Raw genomic sequence first — 21,102 nt, 5'->3', positions numbered from 1 at the left:
TGGATGGTTGCTTTGCTGCACAGCTATTTTCAGAGATGTTCGATCAGGTTGAAGTCCGGGCTCTGGCTGGGCCACTCAAGGACATTCAGAGACTTGTCCCGAAGCCACTCCTCCATTCTCTTGGCTGTGTGCTTATCGTCGTTGTCCTGCTGGAAGCTGAATCTTCGCCCCAGTTTGAGGTCCTGCGCGCTCTGGAGTAGATTTTCATCAAGGATCTCTCTGTACTTTTCTCCGTTCATCTTTGCCTCAATCCCGACTAGTCTCCCAGTCCCTGCGTCTGAAAAACATAACCACAGCATGACGCTGCCACCACCATGCTTCACCGTAGGAATGCTGCCTGGTTTCCTCCAAATGTGATGCTTATCATTCAGGCCAAAGAGTTCAATCTTGGTTTCATCACACTAGAGAATCTTGTTTCTCATGGTCTGAGAGTCCTTCGGCAAACTCCAAGCGGGCTGTCATGTGCCTTTTACTGAGGTGTGGCTTCTGTCTGGCCCCTCTACCATAAAGGCCTGATTGTTGTGTGTTGCAGTGCTGCAGAGATGGTTGTCCTTCTGGAAGGTTCTCCCATCTCCACAGAGGAACTCTGTCAGAGTGACCATCGTGTTCGTGGTCACCTCCCTAACCAAGGCCCTTCTCCCCCGAGTGCACAGTTTAGCCGGGCAGCCAGTTCTAGGAAGAGTCTTGGTGGTTAAAAACTTCTTCCATTTAAGAATGATGGAGGCTACTGTGTTCTTGGGTACATTCAATGATGCAGAAATACTTTGAAGTTTATTCAAGTAGTATTTTACTGGGTGACTTTCACTTGAGTAATTTTCTATTAAAAAAGGCATCTTTACTTGTATTCAAGTATCACTATTGGGTACTTTTTCCACCACTGCTGTACATTCCCCGTGTTTAATTTGTAACTCCAGAGGTGCAGGAACAAAATGTGGTCGCGAGAGGGGGTTGGGGAGTTCTGAGATACCGGAACGCATAAATAAAAAATGCATAAAACAAATGTACCTTAATAAAGCGCTGCATGCATATCATCGCATTTGCGTCGTCACATAGAGCAATACAGCAGAGGCACTAACAGAAGTTGCACACATTGGGAAAAAAATATGTGGCCACTTATAAACGCATAGAAATGTGGCATTTTATAAACGTATTTCATGCAATTCCACGTCATTTTACAAGACTGGAGACTATGGCATCATAACACTTTGACACTGAAACTGAGATCAATAAAAACTTTTGTCTTAAAAATGCTTTCCAGTTTCACTGACTCACACAATGACGTTCAGTTCACTCGCTGTTGGTGGCAGATGCGCTCGTGCCAAAAGCCTGTCTCGCTCTTGTTTAACTTTAAGAAAATATTTGGAAGTTGATCAAATATGTTGGTAGCCTACAGCACAGTCTCTTCTCTTTTCAGCAGGAGCCATTTGCTGTCCCAGTCGGTGTTTTCCCTCGATTGTATTTGAAATATTGCGAAAAGCCTGTTTAGCCTGCATGCTGTTTGTTCGCTAACATATTTGTCACGCATTCCCGACTGTAGGCCATTCCTTGTTATTGGGCTACAATCCACAAGAAGCTATGTATCCTCTGCAGCTAAATTATAGGTCTTCTCGTGGTGGAGTAGGATATTCTGAATGATTTCATTCATTTCTGGACAGTAATTATTTAACTTTGTCAAATGTATTTAAATTATTCAGGGGTGCTGTTCAAGTGGCAATGACTATAATGAAATACATGATAGTGCAACACTGTAGGGATGAGAGTAGCAGGTTCATGTCTATCAGAGCAGAGAAATGAGAGTAGCAGGCTCATGTCTATCAGAGCAGAGGGATGAGAGTAGCAGGCTCATGTCTATCAGAGCAGAGGGATGAGAGTAGCAGGCTCATGTCTATCAGAGCAGAGGGATGAGAGTAGCAGGCTCATGTCTATCAGAGCAGAGGGATCTTAGAAAGTAAATCTCATTCTATTTACTTTTTTAAATTTATTTTTTTACCTTTATTTAACTAGGCAAGTCAGTTAAGAACAAATTCTTATTTTCAATGACGGCCTAGGAACAGTGGGTTAACTGCCTGTTCAGGGGCAGAACGACAGATTTGTACCTTGTCAGCTCGGGGATTCGAACCTTTCGGTTACTAGTCCAACGCTCTAACCACTAGGCTACCCTGCCGCCCCGAGAGATAGAGAGATACAGGCATGCTTCTCACACAGCCACGGTCACTGGTTGGTCTCACACATACAGTAGGTTACAATGTTGCGCAACCATACATTTGAGCTGGACCAACGCCAATCAGCTGTTAGAATATAGGCCCAGGCTGAAAATCAACTTTTTCACTTTTGTTTTTTTGTGGGGGCAGGAGAATTAACAAAGTGGCAACTCTAATGAACTTTGATTGCTTTTATTAGAATTTGTACATTGAAAATAATTGTTCATGCCATGAGAGTAACCAGATCTGACCAAATACACCTCGGTTCCGGAACAAAATTCGGTTGAAATTAAGCGTTGTACATGCCAAATGAACAGATGACAACACACACAAAGTTGTCATTCTGACTCTAGTATAACAGTTCCACTGTTTTATTGTTCATCTTCATAGATAATGCTCTATTACTTTACTGATATACAGTACATATAATCTTATAACAGGGCAGCACACAGGCATTAACACTCAGTCTTATGAATTTCCATGTGGCCATATTTCACAAGTTCTGTCAGCCAATGGTTGAGGAGTTAAGACTGGACAGAATTGTACAGTAAAGTGTTTGACCTTTAGAAAAAGTTCAATCTCCTAGTTACGAGACTCCATCGGTGTGCTTCATTAGACTACATTAATAAGAGTGGTATGACATCATAAAAGTGCAATGAGGCACTTTAACTCACCAACTGTGAGTGAGGATTTGCATAATCATCTACAGCAGGTTTTCCTGAGTAGTAAATCATTCCATATTATAAACTGGGTGGTTTGAGCCCCGAATGCTGATTGACTGAAAGCTGTGGTATATCAGACCGTATACCATGGGTATGACAAAAAAATACTTTTTACTGTTCTAATTACATTGGTAAGCAGTTTATAATAGTAATAAGGTACCTTGGGGGATTGTGGTATATGGTCAATATACCAAGGCTAATTGCTGTATCCAGGCACTCCGTGGTATGTTGACCATATACCACACCTACACGGGACTTATTGCTATATTAAGACACTTTGGTGGCTGGACTGCATCCGTACTAAAGTGACAGCATAAAGTATACATTTGACAATTATACAGAGAAAAGGATGACATTGAAAGAAGATAGACTAAAGTAATGACAAAAACAAAACAGGAAGCTCTTTTCTTTTGAACACAGAGTCAAGTGAAAGCTAATTTCTTAAATTAGCTCCGTCTCCACCTACAGAAGCAGGAAGCCCATATTTGGCCGTGGGCCCTCACACTCAGCGGTCCATAGTCAACAGGACAGAGTGTTGTCCCCAAGTGCTGACCTAAGGTCAGTTTTGAGTTTTCCCTGTATTGGTTAAGGTTTGTAGGCGAGAATAATCTGACCCTCCCATGGTGTCACAGGGTTATAGGTAAGGTCAGAGGTCACCACAGCACAGGGAAGTCCTCTCTGCTGAACCTGGGGTTCTTCCGCTGCTCCCAGTATATATTAGAGCTCAGCCACGTGTCATCCTTTGATTTCCTGATAAATAAACAAAACAATAGTCACACAACACATATGTCATAATGCACCCAGGGAGGCAGGTAGCCTAGCGGTTAACAACATTGGGCCAGTAAGAGAAAGTTCATTGGTTCGAGTCCCTGAGACAACTAAGTGAAAAATCAGTCAATGTGCCCTTGAACAAGTCACTTAACCCTAATTAAGACAGTCTGTAAATCGCTCTGGATAAGAGAGTATGGTAAATTACTAAAATGTAAAAATGTATAACCCTAACTGTATAACCCTAAACCCCAGTACAACCTAAAAAGTAAAACTGAGATCTCATGAATCCACTGAGAACAACTGTTAATGGTGTTGTTTTGACCGGTCAGACACTGAGGCTAATGGAGTGCTATGCACACCACAGACCACAGACAGTGTGGTAAGTTATGTCGACAGACGCCATTCTGTCAGACCTTTTCCATATTGTATAGGATACTATGCAGCTAAGAAGGAAGACTAACTTGTTCTGTGTTCGAGGGCCAAATGTGTGACCAATGAACTCCCTTGTCTGCTAAAGTCAGACAGAAAGAGACACACGGTTGCGTACTTGAAGAAGCGTGGTTTGTGTGTCACATTGTTCTCCTCCAGGACTTTCCTCCTCCCCCTCTGGAGCTCCTCTATCCTCCGTTTCTGCTCCTCAGCCCCCTCAATGTTCCCTTCTTCCAAACACCTGAAAGAGCATGAGTGAGTGAGGGAGTGAGTGAGTGAATGAGTGAGAAAGAGAGCATGAGAGAGAGAGAGCATGAGAAAGAGCATGAGAGAGATAATCCCGGGTGTGTCGTACCTCTGGTCGAGACGGAAGCGTGTGTCTGTGGGGGGTAGGAGGGGCTTCAGGGCAGCGTCGAGCTCATTCAGCTCTACAGCAAACTGAGTGAAGCCATAGTACTGGTCCTGGTCCACAGGCATGGGGTCTACACACACACACACACACACACACAAAAAATTCAACTTATGGCGAAGGACAACATATCAAGCTATAATATTTACTCTATGGTTGAGTTTTGATGGAGAGTCCAAAGAGCCAGTCACTCACTTGCTCTCCAGATGCAGATAGCAGAAGGTGGGACTCCTTGGTACACGCCCTCGTGCCATTTGCCAAAGAAGGTGTGGATGACACGCCCCCCTGTGTCCGTGACCATGCCCTCTATCTCGTTAACTGTTGAGCTCCAAGATCTCGCCTGTGGGTTAAATACGCAAAACGTATTAATAATAAACAAATGAATTAACAAACCAAGGACACAAAACGTCAGGTCAATCTGAAACCCATCAAACTCTGTTAAATCATGTTATAAATTATATAATAAAAAGCCCATACAATTCTATATCTAACACATGAATCCATCCACCACTCATCAGCTTTCCAAGAAAAATAGTCTGCAGGATGTTGTTCCTGCTGTCCCTCAGCAGATGGTGCTGTTACACCTAGGGGTTCATATGTGTTGCCCAATTAACATGTTAGGTTGTGTTGCCCAATTAACATGTTAGGTTTTGTCTCAAATAACCCCCTAACCCCTATATAGCACACTACTCTTGACCAGAGCCCTATGGGTAGTAGTGCATTATATACAAAATAGGGTTCCATTTGGGACAAACACTCAGTGTAGCTGTGCGCACACAGGTATGGGCTTCACTGTATATTGTCCCTCTCCTTACCTTGACGAAAGTCACTTTACACTGGCAGGCGTCACTGCTGGTGTTTTTGATTGACATCTCTCCGTAGTGTTCTATCCAGCGCTGGCCACTCAGGATGTTGTGGATGCAGGAAGTTACCTTGTTCCACTCATAGTGGTCCCCAAACCTGAGGATGACAAACACACCTGTCACGTGACACCACCCACCCCTCTTTCACGCCACACGACACCAGACCTGTCACACACCCCTTTACCACGCCACCAGACCAGTCACACGCCACCCGACCAGTCACACGACACCAGACCTGTCACGCCACCCGACCTGTCACATCACACGACACCAGACCTGTCACACACCCCTTTACCACGCCACCAGACCTGTCACACGCCACCAGACCTGTCACACACCCCTTTACCACGCCACCCGACCAGTCACACGCCACCCGACCTGTCACGCCACCCGACCTGTCACATCACACGACACCAGACCTGTCACACACCCCTTTACCACGCCACCAGACCTGTCACACACCCCTTTACCACGACACCAGACCTGTCACACGCCACCAGACCTGTCACACACCCCTTTACCACGACACCAGACCTGTCACACACCCCTTTACCACGACACCAGACCTGTCACGCCACCAGACCTGTCACACACCCCTTTACCACGCCACCAGACCTGTCACACGCCACCAGACCTGTCACACACCCCTTTACCACGCCACCCGACCAGTCACACGCCACCCGACCTGTCACGCCACCCGACCTGTCACATCACACGACACCAGACCTGTCACACACCCCTTTACCACGCCACCAGACCTGTCACACACCCCTTTACCACGACACCAGACCTGTCACACGCCACCAGACCTGTCACACACCCCTTTACCACGACACCAGACCTGTCACACACCCCTTTACCACGACACCAGACCTGTCACGCCACCAGACCTGTCACACACCCCTTTACCACGACACCAGACCTGTCACACACCCCTTTACCACGACACCAGACCTGTCACACACCCCTTTACCACGCCACCAGACCTGTCACACACCCCTTTACCACGACACCAGACCTGTCACACACCCCTTTACCACGACACCAGAACTGTCACACGCCACCAGACCTGTCACACACCCCTTTACCACGACACCAGACCTGTCACACACCCCTTTACCACGACACCAGACCTGTCACATCACACGACACCAGACCTGCCACACGCCACCAGACCTGTCACACACCCCTTTACCACGACACCAGACCTGTCACACACCCCTTTACCACGACACCAGACCTGTCACACACCCCTTTACCACGACACCAGACCTGTCACACACCCGTTTACCACGACACCAGACCTGTCACACGCCACCAGACCAGTCACACACCACCAGACCTGTCACATCACACGACACCAGACCTGTCACACGCCACCAGACCAGTCACACACCCCTTTACCACACCAGACCAGTCACACGCCACCAGACCAGTCACATGCCACCAGACCAGTCACACGCCACCAGACCAGTCACACGCCACCAGACCAGTCACACGCCACCAGACCAGTCACACACCCCTTTACCACGACACCAGACCAGTCACACGCCACCAGACCTGTCACACGCCACCAGACCTGTCACACGCCACCAGACCAGTCACACGCCACCAGACCTGTCACACGCCACCAGACCTGTCACACACCCCTTTACCACGACACCAGACCTGTCACACGCCACCAGACCAGTCACACGCCACCAGACCTGTCACACGCCACCAGACCTGTCACACACCCCTTTACCACGACACCAGACCTGTCACACGCCACCAGACCAGTCACACGCCACCAGACCTGTCACACACCCCTTTACCACGACACCAGACCTGTCACACGACGCCCCCCCCCCCCACTCTCTTTTGCATGAAAGCAGTTATTTGATGCACACACACGTCCGTAGCAGTGGAGGCTGCTGAGGGGAGGACAGCTCATAATGTCTGTAATGGAGTGGTGTCAACCACATCTTTGATACCACTCCATTCCAGACATTATTACGAAGCGTCCTCCCCTCAGCAGCCTCCACTGGTGCACACAGACGGGCACACGGCCCCCACGCACACACACACACACACACACACAAAAACTCTATAGATCAAACAGACTCACGCTGGCAGGGTCACATGAGTGGTTCCAATGCGGACAATCTCCATGGATTTCCCCCAGAACTTATTCTTCCACTGGACATCTGAGAGGGAGACAGAGAGGAGGCAGACAGGCAGATGTAAGTAGGTCGGTGGGGGAGGTAACACGCCACCAGACCAGTCACACACCCCTTTACCACGACACCAGACCAGTCACACAGTAACAATCCCAAATAGAGCAAAAAGGTGGTAATATGTTTACCTTGCCAAAAAGTGAAGTTGTTAGAGTCACAGTGACATGCTGACACAGGTGGGTGATGGCTCACCTAAGAAGAACAGGGGGTACAAAGTAACTGACAATGTAATGACAGTCATCCTACACAATGGTTGTGTCCTCAATAGCACCCTATACAGTGCAGTCATTTTGACAAGAACACTATGGCTCCTGGTCAAAGGTTGTAGACTGAATGGGAATAGGTTGTAATTTGGAACAGAAAATTAATTAGCCCAGTGGTTCTTGGTTTACTGTATGCGAGTTAACTTGTTCCTGTTTACCTGTTCTGCTATGAACCGGAAGCCCTTGTCAGGTCTGTCACACTCGTAGGTCTCTCCTAGGACGGGGTTAAAGGGTTTACTTCCTGCCCGGTGGTAACTGGAGGCGTACGCAGACACCGCAAACGTCGCCACATACACCTGCACAGGAGACACAGTGAGAGTGACTGAGGGAGAGAGAAAGAACGAGGTGTGTGCAGGTAGAGGTTGTGATGCATTGTGAGAATCCACACACCATCATAAGAATCCTGTTGTGAGTATGTTTCAATTCTCTCACCATGCGCTGCAAGGGACTGTGTGTGTGTGTGTGTACCTGCATCCTATACCCTCACCATTCTCTGGTACGGGTCCTGTGTGTGGTTCGCTGTATCCAGCAGCTCAGAGTACTCCACCTCCTCACACAGCCTCTGCAGTGTGTTGAGAGGCTCGTTGAGCTGAACAGGCATGGCTACCTTGGACAGGTCCTTCCCTATGTTGTTCTTGAGGATGTTCCATAGACTGACACTGCTGCTGCTGGGCTGAGGGGAGGGGAGGGTAGTCCGCCTGCGGGCCACCTGAACACCACTTCCTCCTGAGCCTGCTGGGGGAGAGAGAGGGGGTAGAGGTGCTGGTCTTAAAATGGATGTACATAGGAAACTGGACAGACATTTGCTCACTCATACAAATCGTTATGCTCGTCATGAAAATACTCATACAAACACACACACACACACACACACACACACACACACACACACACACGTGGGATACCTGAGTCATGTCTCTCGCTTCCTCTCTCATTGCTGTAGCCGTTGTCCATGGAAACGCTGTCACTGACGTCGCTGATATACGAGTCATCATCAGAGGCCTGGAGACAGAAAATGTATATAAAATGACTCAGGGTCAGATTATTGATAACCTCCCTAATGGATTTAGTTGGCATTGGGGTTGCGTCATCTGCTCCCATCTATGGTTAGGGCTCACCTCGTTCTCAGAGGAGCTGGAGGTCAGCTGGTACTCCTGAGCATCAAAGAACTCGGACATGGACTCAGGGATGGACGCTCGACTCTCATTGGACACCTGGTGGACAAGGGGGCGGGATCCATCTGGGAGATCCTAATTGGGTTTACGTTTAAGTCAGTCCCAATGGCATGTTTGGTATATAAACACAATCTCTGGAAATCAACTTGACAATACAATGTTATGTGCAATATAGTGGAAAACAGCACATGCACACTCTCACACCTTACTCACTGAGCCATAGTCGGCCTTGAGGCCCATGACCTGTGCTGGAGGAGGGGCCTTCAGGTCAATAGTGTGTCTCACTCTGTCTCTCTCTGCTGACAGAGAACTATAGGCTGACCGCAGAGTGGAGTGAACTAGAGAGGGAGACAGAGAGGAAGAAAGAGGGTTGTGTGTGTGAGAGAGAGTGACAGAGTTTTAACCACCATACCCAGCCTTCCTCTGGAAACTCTAAAATACCTAATATTAAACCAAGGGGCCGACCTGAAACCAGGGACTCACTGTTGTTAGCGAGCCTGCAGAAGTCCTCCTGGAGGCGGTTGGCATCAGTAGGTGAGTCTGGGGAGTCCAGGAAAGCAAAGGCCTCCTGGATGTTGGCTTCAGCAGTAGAGAGGTTTGGGTGGGAGGTATGGAGATGAGGAGAGGCAGGTGGGGAGACACAGCCAGGAACCTGGTGGGACCAGAGAGAAAAATACAGGTTAAAGACAATTACAGGTGGGGGATTCATTTGGTGTCACACTGTACACATAAAACGTCTTCATTAAACAACAGTTGACATGTATGTACACTCCCCTACTTATTTGTAGTCAACATAAATTGCAGGCCTATGTAACACACACATACTACATGACCAAAAGTAAACTCAGCAAAAAAAGAAATGTCCCTTTTTCAGGACCCTGTCTTTCAAAAATAATTCGCAAAAATCCAAATAACTTCACAGATCTTCATTGTAAAGGGTTTAAATGCTGTTTCCCATGCGTATTCAATTAACCATAAACAATTAATGCACCTGTGGAACGGTCGTTAAGACACTAACAGCTTACAGACAGTAGGCAATTAAAGTTACAGTTATGAAAATTTACTACACTAAAGAGGCCTTTCTACTGACTCTGAAAAACACCAAAAGAAAGATGCCCAGGGTACCTGCTCATCTGTGTGAACGTGCCTTAGGCATGCTGCAAGGAGGCATGAGGACTGCAGATGTGGCCAGGGCAATAAATTGCAATGTCCATACTGTGAGACGCCTAAGACGGCGCTACAGGGAGACAGGATGGACAGCTGATCGTCCTCGCAGTGGCAGACCACGTGTAACAACACCTGCACAGGATCGGTACATCCAAACATCACACCTGCGGGACAGGTACAGGATGGCGACAACAACTTCCAGAGTTACACCAGGAAAGCACAATCCCTCCATCAGTGCTCAGACTGTCCACAATAGGCTGAGAGAGGCTGGACTGAGGGCTTGTAGGCCTGTTGTAAAGGCAAGTCCTCACCAGACGTCATCGGCAACAACGTCGCCTATGGGCACAAACCCATCGTCGCTGGACCAGACAGGACTGGCAAAAAGTGCTCTTCACTGACGAGTCTCGGTTTTGTTTCACCAGGGGTGATGGTCAGATTTGCGTTTATCGTCGAAGGAATGAGCATTACACCGAGGCCTGTACTCTGGAGCGAGACTAATTTGGAGCATTAGTGAGGTCGGGCACTGATGTTGGGCGATTAGGTCTGGCTCGCAGTCGGCAATCCAATTCATCCCGAAGGTATTCGATGGGGTTGAGGTCAGGGTTCTGTGGAGGCCAGTCAAGTTCTTCCACACCGATTTCGACAAACCATTTCTCTATGGACCACGCTTTGTGCATGGGGGCATTGTCATGCTGAAACAGGCATGGGTCTTTCCCAAACGGTTGCTACAAAGTTGGAAGCACAGAATCGTTTAGAATGTAATTGTATACTGTAGTAGTGTTAATATTTCCCTTTACTGGAAATAAGGGGCCTAGCCCAAACCATGAAAAACAGCCCCAGACTATTATTCCTCCTCCACCAAACTTTACAGTTCCCATTAAGCATTGGGGCAGGTCGCGGTTTTCCTGGTATCGGCCAAACCCAGATTTGTCTGTCTGGCTGCCAGATGGTGAAGCATGATTCATCATTCCAGAGAATGCGTTTCCACTGCTCCTGGGTCCAATGGCGGCGAGATTTACACCATTTACACCATCCCGATGGGTGCATTACGCATGGTGATCTTAGGCATGTGGCTGCTCGGCCATGGAAACCTATTTCATGAAGCTCCCGGTGATATTATTGTGCTGACGTTGCTTCCAGAGGCAGTTTGGAACTCGGTAGTGAGTGTTGCAACTGAGGACAGACCATTTTTATGCTCTCCGCACTTCAGCACTCCGTTCTGTGAGCTTGTGTGGCCTACCACTTCGCGGCTGAGCCGAGATGTTTCCACTTCACAATAACAGCACTTACAGTTGATCGGGGCAGCTCTAGCAGGACAGAAATTTGACTAACTGACTTGTTGGAAAGGTGTCACCCTATGACAGTGCCACATTGAAAGTTACTTAGCTCTCAGTAAGGCCATTCTTCTGAAAATGTTTGTTTATGGAGATTGCATGCCTGTGTATTTGGTTTTATACACCTGTCATTAACAGGTATTGCTGAAATAGCCAAACACTCAGTTGAAGGGGTGTCCACATACTTTTGTATATATAGTGTATATCCTGCCACAGTATTACAAACTCCATAAGACAGTATTACAGTAGTAGTCGTCAATGCAACACTTCTCTCCAGTGGTCGTAGGTGTGACATGGACTGGTAGCAGATATTGCTTTGAGAGAAAATAAAAGTGTGTACCTGTAGTGTGGCTATGATATCTTTTTTGGTATCTTTGTTGCAATTTTTTGAACGCCACTTCCTGGGACCCCTCTTCTCCTTCTTGGGGATGTCGTATGTTGAGGCCTGGTGTCCCAGAGAGGGTAACAGAGAGAGGGAAGGGACAGACAACTATTACCATAGAGAGAAAACAGAGGTTAGGGTTAAAGTCTTGGGGTAAATTGAGATGTGAATATCTGCAGTGTACTGATAGCAGGGGCAGAGTAAGGGGAAGTGTAGTGTAGGTCAGGGTTATAGGTCGTGTTACCATGAGGTTGATGACGGGGGCAGAGGAAGTGTAGTGTAGGTCAGGGTTATAGGTCGTGTTACCATGAGGTTGATGGCGGGGGCAGAGGAAGTGTAAGGTAGGTCAGGGTTATAGGTCGTGTTACCATGAGGTTGATGACGGGGGCAGAGGAAGTGTAGTGTAGGTCAGGGTTATAGGTCGTGTTACCATGAGGTTGATGGCTGGGGCAGAGGAAGTGTAGTGTCGGTCAGGGTTATAGGTCGTGTTACCATGAGGTTGATGGCAGGGGCAGAGGAAGTGTAAGGTAGGTCAGGGTTATAGGTCGTGTTACCATGAGGTTGATGGCGGGGACAGAGTAAGTGTAAGGTAGGTCAGGGTTATAGGTCGTGTTACCATGAGGTTGATGACGGGGGCAGAGGAAGTGTAAGGTAGGTCAGGGTTATATGTCGTGTTACCATGAGTCTGATGACGGGGGCAGAGGAAGTGTAAGGTAGGTCAGGGTTATAGGTCGTGTTACCATGAGGTTGATGGCGGGGACAGAGTAAGTGTAAGGTAGGTCAGGGTTATAGGTCGTGTTACCATGAGGTTGATGGCGGGGGCAGAGGAAGTGTAGTGTAGGTCAGGGTTATAGGTCGTGTTATCATGAGGTTGATGGCGGGGGCAGAGGAAGTGTAAGGTAGGTCAGGGTTATAGGTCGTGTTACCATGAGGTTGATGGCGGGGACAGAGTAAGTGTAAGGTAGGTCAGGGTTATAGGTCGTGTTACCATGAGGTTGATGGCGGGGACAGAGTAAGTGTAAGGTAGGTCAGGGTTATAGGTTGTGTTACCACGAGGCTGATGACGGGGGCAGAGGAAGTGTAAGGTAGGTCAGGGTTATAGGTTGTGTTACCACGAGGCTGATGACGGGGGCAGAGGAAGTGTAAGGTAGGTCAGGGTTATAGGTCGTGTTACCATGAGGTTGATGGCGGGGACAGAGTAAGTGTAAGGTAGGTCAGGGTTATAGGTTGTGTTACCATGAGGTTGATGGCGGGGCAGAGGAAGTGTAGTGTAGGTCAGTGTTATAGGTCGTGTTACCATGAGGTTGATGGCGGGGGCAGAGGAAGTGTAGTGTAGGTCAGGGTTATAGGTCGTGTTACCATGAGGTTGATGACGGGGGCAGAGGAAGTGTAGTGTAGGTCAGGGTTATAGGTCATGTTACCATGAGGTTGATGGCGGGGGCAGAGTAAGTGTAAGGTAGTTCAGGGTTATAGGTCGTGTTACCATGAGGTTGATGGAAGGGGGCAGAGGAAGTGTAAGGTAGGTCAGGGTTATAGGTCGTGTTACCATGAGGTTGATGGCGGGGGCAGAGGAAGTGTAAGGTAGGTCAGGGTTATAGGTCGTGTTACCATGAGGTTGATGACGGGGGCAGAGGAAGTGTAGTGTAGGTCAGGGTTATAGGTCGTGTTACCATGAGGTTGATGGCTGGGGCAGAGGAAGTGTAGTGTCGGTCAGGGTTATAGGTCGTGTTACCATGAGGTTGATGGCAGGGGCAGAGGAAGTGTAAGGTAGGTCAGGGTTATAGGTCGTGTTACCATGAGGTTGATGGCGGGGACAGAGTAAGTGTAAGGTAGGTCAGGGTTATAGGTCGTGTTACCATGAGGTTGATGACGGGGGCAGAGGAAGTGTAAGGTAGGTCAGGGTTATAGGTCGTGTTACCATGAGTCTGATGACGGGGGCAGAGGAAGTGTAAGGTAGGTCAGGGTTATAGGTCGTGTTACCATGAGGTTGATGGCGGGGACAGAGTAAGTGTAAGGTAGGTCAGGGTTATAGGTCGTGTTACCATGAGGTTGATGGCGGGGGCAGAGGAAGTGTAGTGTAGGTCAGGGTTATAGGTCGTGTTACCATGAGGTTGATGGCGGGGGCAGAGGAAGTGTAAGGTAGGTCAGGGTTATAGGTCGTGTTACCATGAGGTTGATGGCGGGGACAGAGTAAGTGTAAGGTAGGTCAGGGTTATAGGTCGTGTTACCATGAGGTTGATGGCGGGGACAGAGTAAGTGTAAGGTAGGTCAGGGTTATAGGTTGTGTTACCACGAGGCTGATGACGGGGGCAGAGGAAGTGTAAGGTAGGTCAGGGTTATAGGTTGTGTTACCACGAGGCTGATGACGGGGGCAGAGGAAGTGTAAGGTAGGTCAGGGTTATAGGTCGTGTTACCATGAGGTTGATGGCGGGGACAGAGTAAGTGTAAGGTAGGTCAGGGTTATAGGTTGTGTTACCATGAGGTTGATGGCGGGGGCAGAGGAAGTGTAGTGTAGGTCAGGGTTATAGGTCGTGTTACCATGAGGTTGATGGCGGGGGCAGAGGAAGTGTAGTGTAGGTCAGGGTTATAGGTCGTGTTACCATGAGGTTGATGACGGGGGCAGAGGAAGTGTAGTGTAGGTCAGGGTTATAGGTCATGTTACCATGAGGTTGATGGCGGGGGCAGAGTAAGTGTAAGGTAGTTCAGGGTTATAGGTCGTGTTACCATGAGGTTGATGGAAGGGGGCAGAGGAAGTGTAAGGTAGGTCAGGGTTATAGGTCGTGTTACCATGAGGTTGATGGCGGGGACAGAGTAAGTGTAAGGTAGGTCAGGGTTATAGGTCGTGTTACCATGAGGTTGATGGCGAGGACAGAGTAAGTGTAAGGTAGGTCAGGGTTATAGGTTGTGTTACCACGAGGCTGATGACGGGGGCAGAGGAAGTGTAAGGTAGGTCAGGGTTATAGGTTGTGTTACCACGAGGCTGATGACGGGGGCAGAGGAAGTGTAGTGTAGGTCAGGGTTATAGGTCGTGTTACCATGAGGTTGATGGCGGGGGCAGAGGAAGTGTAGTGTAGGTCAGGGTTATAGGTCGTGTTACCATGAGGTTGATGACGGGGGCAGAGGAAGTGTAGTGTAGGTCAGGGTTATAGGTCATGTTACCATGAGGTTGATGGCGGGGGCAGAGTAAGTGTAAGGTAGTTCAGGGTTATAGGTCGTGTTACCATGAGGTTGATGGAAGGGGGCAGAGGAAGTGTAAGGTAGGTCAGGGTTATAGGTCGTGTTACCATGAGGTTGATGGCGGGGACAGAGTAAGTGTAAGGTAGGTCAGGGTTATAGGTCGTGTTACCATGAGGTTGATGGCGAGGACAGAGTAAGTGTAAGGTAGGTCAGGGTTATAGGTTGTGTTACCATGAGGCTGATGACGGGGGCAGAGGAAGTGTAAGGTAGGTCAGGGTTATAGGTTGTGTTACCACGAGGCTGATGACGGGGGCAGAGGAAGTGTAAGGTAGGTCAGGGTTATAGGTCGTGTTACCATGAGGTTGATGGCGGGGACAGAGTAAGTGTAAGGTAGGTCAGGGTTATAGGTTGTGTTACCATGAGGTTGATGACGGGGGCAGAGGAAGTGTAGTGTAGGTCAGGGTTATAGGTCATGTTACCATGAGGTTGATGGTGGGGGCAGAGTAAGTGTAAGGTAGTTCAGGGTTATAGGTCGTGTTACCATGAGGTTGATGGCGGGGGCAGAGGAAGTGTAAGGTAGGTCAGGGTTATAGGTCGTGTTACCATGAGGTTGATGGCGGGGGCAGAGGAAGTGTAGTGTAGGTCAGGGTTATAGGTCGTGTTACCATGAGGTTTATGGCGGGGGCAGAGGAAGTGTAGTGTAGGTCAGGGTTATAGGTCATGTTACCATGAGGTTGATGACGGGGGCAGAGGAAGTGTAGTGTAGGTCAGGGTTATAGGTCGTGTTACCATGAGGTTGATGGCTGGGGCAGAGGAAGTGTAGGTCAAATTTATAGCTTAAAGCTGCACTATGTAACTTTTTGGGCGACCCAACCAGACATAGAAATGTGTGTTATATATCTATCATTCTCATTGAAAGCAAGTCTAAGAAGCTGTGAATATGTTCTATATGCACTATTTCTATGCTTCCCTTCTTAAGTTTTGTTTTTGCGTCTTTTACTTTGTTTTGTACACCAGCTTCAAACAGCTGAAAATACAATTGAAAATATATTTTAAATATATTTTAGTGTAGTGTAGGGTAGGTAGTAGGTTAAAGGGGACAAGAACTGTATGTGTACTGGGCCAAGGTTAGGGTTATAGGATAAAGGGCAAATGTTACATGTTACCATGAGGCTGATGGCGGGGGCAGAGTAAGTGCGGTGGAGAACCTCCATACTCTTCAGTAACAGGTTGAGTTCCAACAGGTAAGACTCACACTCCTCTAAATCTAAGAGAGAAGGATGACAGATGAATGGCAGAAGTTGAGGGAGGATCAAAATAGAGACAGTAAAGGCTAAAACAGTTGAAGAGTTCATGCCCATTTTATGATGACATTTTTTCTTAAGGCAAGCTGAAGTCTATACCCCTTCGTCGGTGATTGGTCAACAGTTTGGATTCTTCAGTAAAGTATTTGTCATTCAACAAGAGATTACTAGTTTTCATGAAACTTTTTCTTCCACCAAACATCTTAGTTAGATGTAAAATTGCGCGACTAAGATGTCCTCGGCAAAAACGTCAAAATCAATGACAGATTTCTAGAGTTATCTTAGATTAATTCTGAATATTTTAGGAAAGTGTATACTGACTACGGCGTTTCAAAATGGACAAACAGTACCTTTGCTGCTTTTTTCAAATGTTTCAAGCGAATGTCTTCAGGTCTAGTTCGGGTCTCCTAGCCGACTTGGGCTAGCCGGCAGCTGGACTGAAGCATGCTGACACCTTAAGGTTGTGTCCCAAATGGCAAACATATTCCCTATATAGTGCACTATGGGCTCTGGTCAAAAGTAGCGCACCGTGTATGGTATAGGGGGCCAGTTGGGACACAGCCAACAAGTAAGGTGAGATCCAGAAAATGTATGGGACAGACAGGCGAGAGGTTTCACCTCCATACCTCTGCAGCACTTGTCCATGTCTTCGGAGGAGTGGAGCCAGGCACTGACCTTAGCCTGCTGGACAACTGACGCCTGCTTAGCTAGACTGGAGTGGCGCTAAGAGATGAAGTGGGGGAAGGATAGAGAGATTGAGAGTGGAGAGAGGGAAAGACAAGGAGATGGAATGTGCATAGACAGAAGTCTACACTATACAGTACAATATTATGATTGGTCAGTGAAGAAGCTGCAGGAAGACGTTGCTTTTAGGCACAGAAAAATGATTATGGATCAGTGTCTGGGGAGAACTGTACCTGTCGCATGGAGTCAGTGGGGTTGGGAGAGAGGTGTGAGGAGGGGTGGAACAGAAGCCTCTCGTGGGGGTACATCGCAATCTCGTTTTGACGGAAGACGCGGTGATGTCGCAGCTTCGACACCCAATCATCAAACAGCTGCTGTGACTTCATTTCCTGAGACTTGTCAGACTTCACCTACAGAACAGAGAGATTGTCATTCAAGTAGAAGAGAGAAAAGATCAAATGAGAGAAACTAGATAAACGGGAGAGAAACGATAAAACGAGAAACAAGAAAGAGAAATGATAAAACGAGAGAGAAACAAGATAAAACTAGATAAACGAGAGAGAGAAACAGAAAGAGTCACCTTGAGGTGATAAATGTTGTCGTTGGTGTCCAGATCTATGGCCTTGGTTTTCTTCTTGATTGACATGACAGACAGCCCCACATCAATGCAGCCATGCAGCTTGCCCTTCTTCAGCAGGAAACAAAAGCAAAGGTCAGTGTGTGTGTGTGTGTGTGTGTATTTGACTAAATGAGCAAATGGTTTCTCCTTCATCAATGACATATTGTACATTAAATCAATTCTGTGCGTGTGTGTGTTGCATCTGCCTGAAATACTTTTGAATAGGTACTTACATCAGCTCCACGCTTTGAGTACTTCAGAATGCCTTTCTCCAGCAAGAAGTATCTCTGTATAACAAGAGACCGAATAGCAACTGTTTCAGCCGCCCTTCTGTCACATTTCAAACTTTATCTGCTTCGTGCCAAGGAAATATCTTCACAACTTACTGCTATGGATAAAAGCTTTTTACATGAATAACATAGTATCCATTCAAACACGCCATTCAAATGTCACATCCAGCTTAACAAGTGTCTTATCAGAGCTTTAGATAAACACCAGGTATGTGTCAGGTAGCACACTTCTCACATTTCCACCCCATTTCCAAGTGCCAGCCCTTCAGGTAATTGCGGAGTTAAAGGAGGGGCAGGGTGTATCAAGTGTCTTTCCTTGATTCCTCACGTCCGTAAGAGGAGAAGATCTGAAAATAACCTCTGATTTTCTCCTCCAATGCATTTGGAGGATTCAAGGAAAGACACTTGAGATTCACCTGCAGTGAGAGGTAAGGAGTTAAGGGAGGTGCCCACCTTGTGCCATCCCTTCACAGATTAGGGGTGAGAAGGTGGTCAGGGGTAAGGCAGGTAGTACCCACCTTGTGCCATCCCTTCACAGATTAGGGGTGAGAAGGTGGTCAGGGGTAAGGCAGGTAGTACCCACCTTGTGCCATCCCTTCACAGATTAGGGGTGAGAAGGTGGTCAGGGGTAAGGCAGGTAGTACCCACCTTGTGTCCCTTCACAGATTAGGGTGAGAAGGTGGTCAGGGGTAAGGCAGGTAGTACCCACCTTGTGCCATCCCTTCACAGATTAGGGGTGAGAAGGTGGTCAGGGGTAAGGCAGGTAGTACCCACCTTGTGCCATCCCTTCACAGATTAGGGGTGAGAAGGTGGTCAGGGGTAAGGCAGGTAGTACCCACCTTGTGCCATCCCTTCACAGATTAGGGGTGAGAAGGTGGTCAGGGGTAAGGCAGGTAGTACCCACCTTGTGCCATCCCTTCACAGATTAGGGGTGAGAAGGTGGTCAGGGGTAAGGCAGGTAGTACCCACCTTGTGCCATCCCTTCACAGATTAGGGGTGAGAAGGTGGTCAGGGGTAAGGCAGGTAGTACCCACCTTGTGCCATCCCTTCACAGATTAGGGGTGAGAAGGTGGTCAGGGGTAAGGCAGGTAGTACCCACCTTTTGCCATCCTTTCATGGGCCATTTCCTCCTCTTGAGCAGGAAGCCCTCCTGTTTCTCTGGCTCCTGGATGTTGCCAGGGTTACCCTTCAGGCCCTCGATGATCTCCCAGCTGTCCTGTAGAGAGAGACTCATGGAGTTACGCACACGCACACACACGCGCAAACACACACACACACACACACACACACCTGATGGTTGTCATGTTTGGACGAGCTGGCGCTGCCGTCACTGTGGGTAGGGGACACTGATGTCATCTTCCTGTTACTTAGCATTCCGACATCAAGAGACTGTCACCATGACTACCACTGAGAGAGAGAAACAGGAAGCAGTGAGAAAGACAACATTCAGTTATTTAATTTTCTGCACGTTTGGAGACACAGGTGAGCTGAGAGAAATGAAATCTGCATACCACTGTTGTGTTGCTTTAGTAAAGCAGCTGGACATAACAATAGGTGTGACTTGAGAGAACAGACAAACTATTCTACGCCCTAATAAAACTACCAGTGCTTTTACTGTAGGTTAGGCATGAGATCATCATGTGTTCTTTATGTTGGCATGAACTCTGACACAGTACACACACACACTTCCTGCAGCATACACCTTGTGTATGGGGAAATGCCAGTGAGCCAGTGGCAGCAGCACTGTAAAACCCACATGACCCCAAGTACAGTCAGTCATTACTGCTGTGCTGTGCTGACCAGCAACAAAATGAGTCCACAACAAATGAGTCATCAATACTGGGTTATACAATCAGTCCCAGCCAAGTCCTTCAAATCACAGCAGAGGACTAAGCTAGCCGGTAGCCACACATGCCAACACTGGGAGAGACATGGAATTCTGCTGCTTGGTAGTTGCTAGAAGCATACACAATCGGATGTGAATAAAATCTCCACGTTCTGTGATACTAGGGCTGGCACAATGGCAGTATAAATCGTGTAACTGATGATTGTGGATGAAGACAGTCATGAAAAGAAAATAACGAACAGCTGACTGAAGACAAGACGGCCGGGCATTCGTGCATTTGAGTGCGTTTCCGCAGTTACACATGAACTCTGCAACGTTTTGAGACTTTTGTTGCTCCTTGCTGAAACAAAATATTTTGTTAAACCACCTTTAGAGGCAATCACTGCAATCAAACGTTTTCTATAGCTCTCAAATGAGACTTCTGCACCTGTTAACAGGTAGTTTGGCCCTCTCTGGAGCAAACTGCTCCAGCTGTCTCAGGTTTGATGGGTGACTCCTGCACCTGTTAACAGGTAGTTTGGCCCTCTCTGGAACAAACTGCTCCAGCTGTCTCAGGTTTGATGGGTGACTCCTGCACCTGTTAACAGGTAGTTTGGCCCTCTCTGGAACAAACTGCTCCAGCTGTCTCAGGTTTGATGGGTGACTCCTGCACCTGTTAACAGGTAGTTTGGCCCTCTCTGGAGCAAACTGCTCCAGCTGTCTCAGGTTTGATTGGTGACTCCTGCACCTGTTAACAGGTGGTTTGGCCCTCTCTGGAACAAACTGCTCCAGCTGTCTCAGGTTTGATGGGTGACTCCTGCACCTGTTAACAGGTAGTTTGCCCTCTCTGGAACAAACTGCTCCAGCTGTCTCAGGTTTGATGGGTGACTCCTGCACCTGTTAACTAGTTTGGCCCTCTCTGGAGCAAACTGCTCCAGCTGTCTCAGGTTTGATGGGTGACTCCTGCACCTGTTAACAGGTAGTTTGGCCCTCTCTGGAACAAACTGCTCCAGCTGTCTCAGGTTTGATGGGTGACTCCTGCACCTGTTAACAGGTAGTTTGGCCCTCCTGTTGGAGGACCCATGACCTGCGACTGAGACAGAGCTTTCTGACACTGGGCAGTACATTTCACTCCAGAATGCCTTGATGGTCTTGAGATTTCATTGTTCCCTGCACAGATCCAAGGCACAGCGAAACAGCCCCAGAGCAGAACCAAGCCTCCATGTTTCACTGCAGGTATGTTGTTCTTTTCTTTCAAAGCTTCATTTTTT

The 21,102-nt window shown here is 47.9% G+C and overlaps 1 protein-coding gene across 1 annotated transcript in view; it reads right to left on the bottom strand.

Annotated features, from left to right (window-relative positions):
* Positions 1-2,377: 2,377 nt before the first annotated feature.
* Positions 2,378-21,102, bottom strand: part of LOC115128660 (oxysterol-binding protein-related protein 3-like) — a 41,378-nt gene continuing 22,653 nt past the window's right edge. Inside the window, exons 2-22 of the mRNA XM_065017926.1 lie at positions 19,297-19,413; positions 19,106-19,222; positions 17,950-18,003; positions 17,678-17,785; positions 17,331-17,507; positions 17,040-17,136; positions 16,276-16,376; positions 11,891-11,995; positions 9,533-9,701; positions 9,263-9,387; positions 8,993-9,124; positions 8,780-8,876; positions 8,362-8,609; positions 8,033-8,170; positions 7,740-7,803; positions 7,503-7,581; positions 5,348-5,492; positions 4,728-4,872; positions 4,479-4,605; positions 4,242-4,364; positions 2,378-3,673 (exon numbers count right to left, since the gene is read on the bottom strand). Coding sequence (XP_064873998.1) covers positions 3,577-3,673; positions 4,242-4,364; positions 4,479-4,605; positions 4,728-4,872; positions 5,348-5,492; positions 7,503-7,581; positions 7,740-7,803; positions 8,033-8,170; positions 8,362-8,609; positions 8,780-8,876; positions 8,993-9,124; positions 9,263-9,387; positions 9,533-9,701; positions 11,891-11,995; positions 16,276-16,376; positions 17,040-17,136; positions 17,331-17,507; positions 17,678-17,785; positions 17,950-18,003; positions 19,106-19,222; positions 19,297-19,380 — 2,532 coding nt within the window. The 5' untranslated portion in view covers positions 19,381-19,413 and the 3' untranslated portion in view covers positions 2,378-3,576. The remainder of the gene's footprint in view (positions 3,674-4,241; positions 4,365-4,478; positions 4,606-4,727; positions 4,873-5,347; positions 5,493-7,502; positions 7,582-7,739; positions 7,804-8,032; positions 8,171-8,361; positions 8,610-8,779; positions 8,877-8,992; positions 9,125-9,262; positions 9,388-9,532; positions 9,702-11,890; positions 11,996-16,275; positions 16,377-17,039; positions 17,137-17,330; positions 17,508-17,677; positions 17,786-17,949; positions 18,004-19,105; positions 19,223-19,296; positions 19,414-21,102) is intronic.

The sequence above is a fragment of the Oncorhynchus nerka genome, linkage group LG4 (assembly GCF_034236695.1).
Source record: "Oncorhynchus nerka isolate Pitt River linkage group LG4, Oner_Uvic_2.0, whole genome shotgun sequence".
Taxonomy (NCBI): Eukaryota; Metazoa; Chordata; class Actinopteri; order Salmoniformes; family Salmonidae; genus Oncorhynchus; species Oncorhynchus nerka.
The sequence above is the reverse complement of the archived record's forward strand: the minus strand, read 5'-3'. Positions and strand labels throughout refer to the sequence as shown.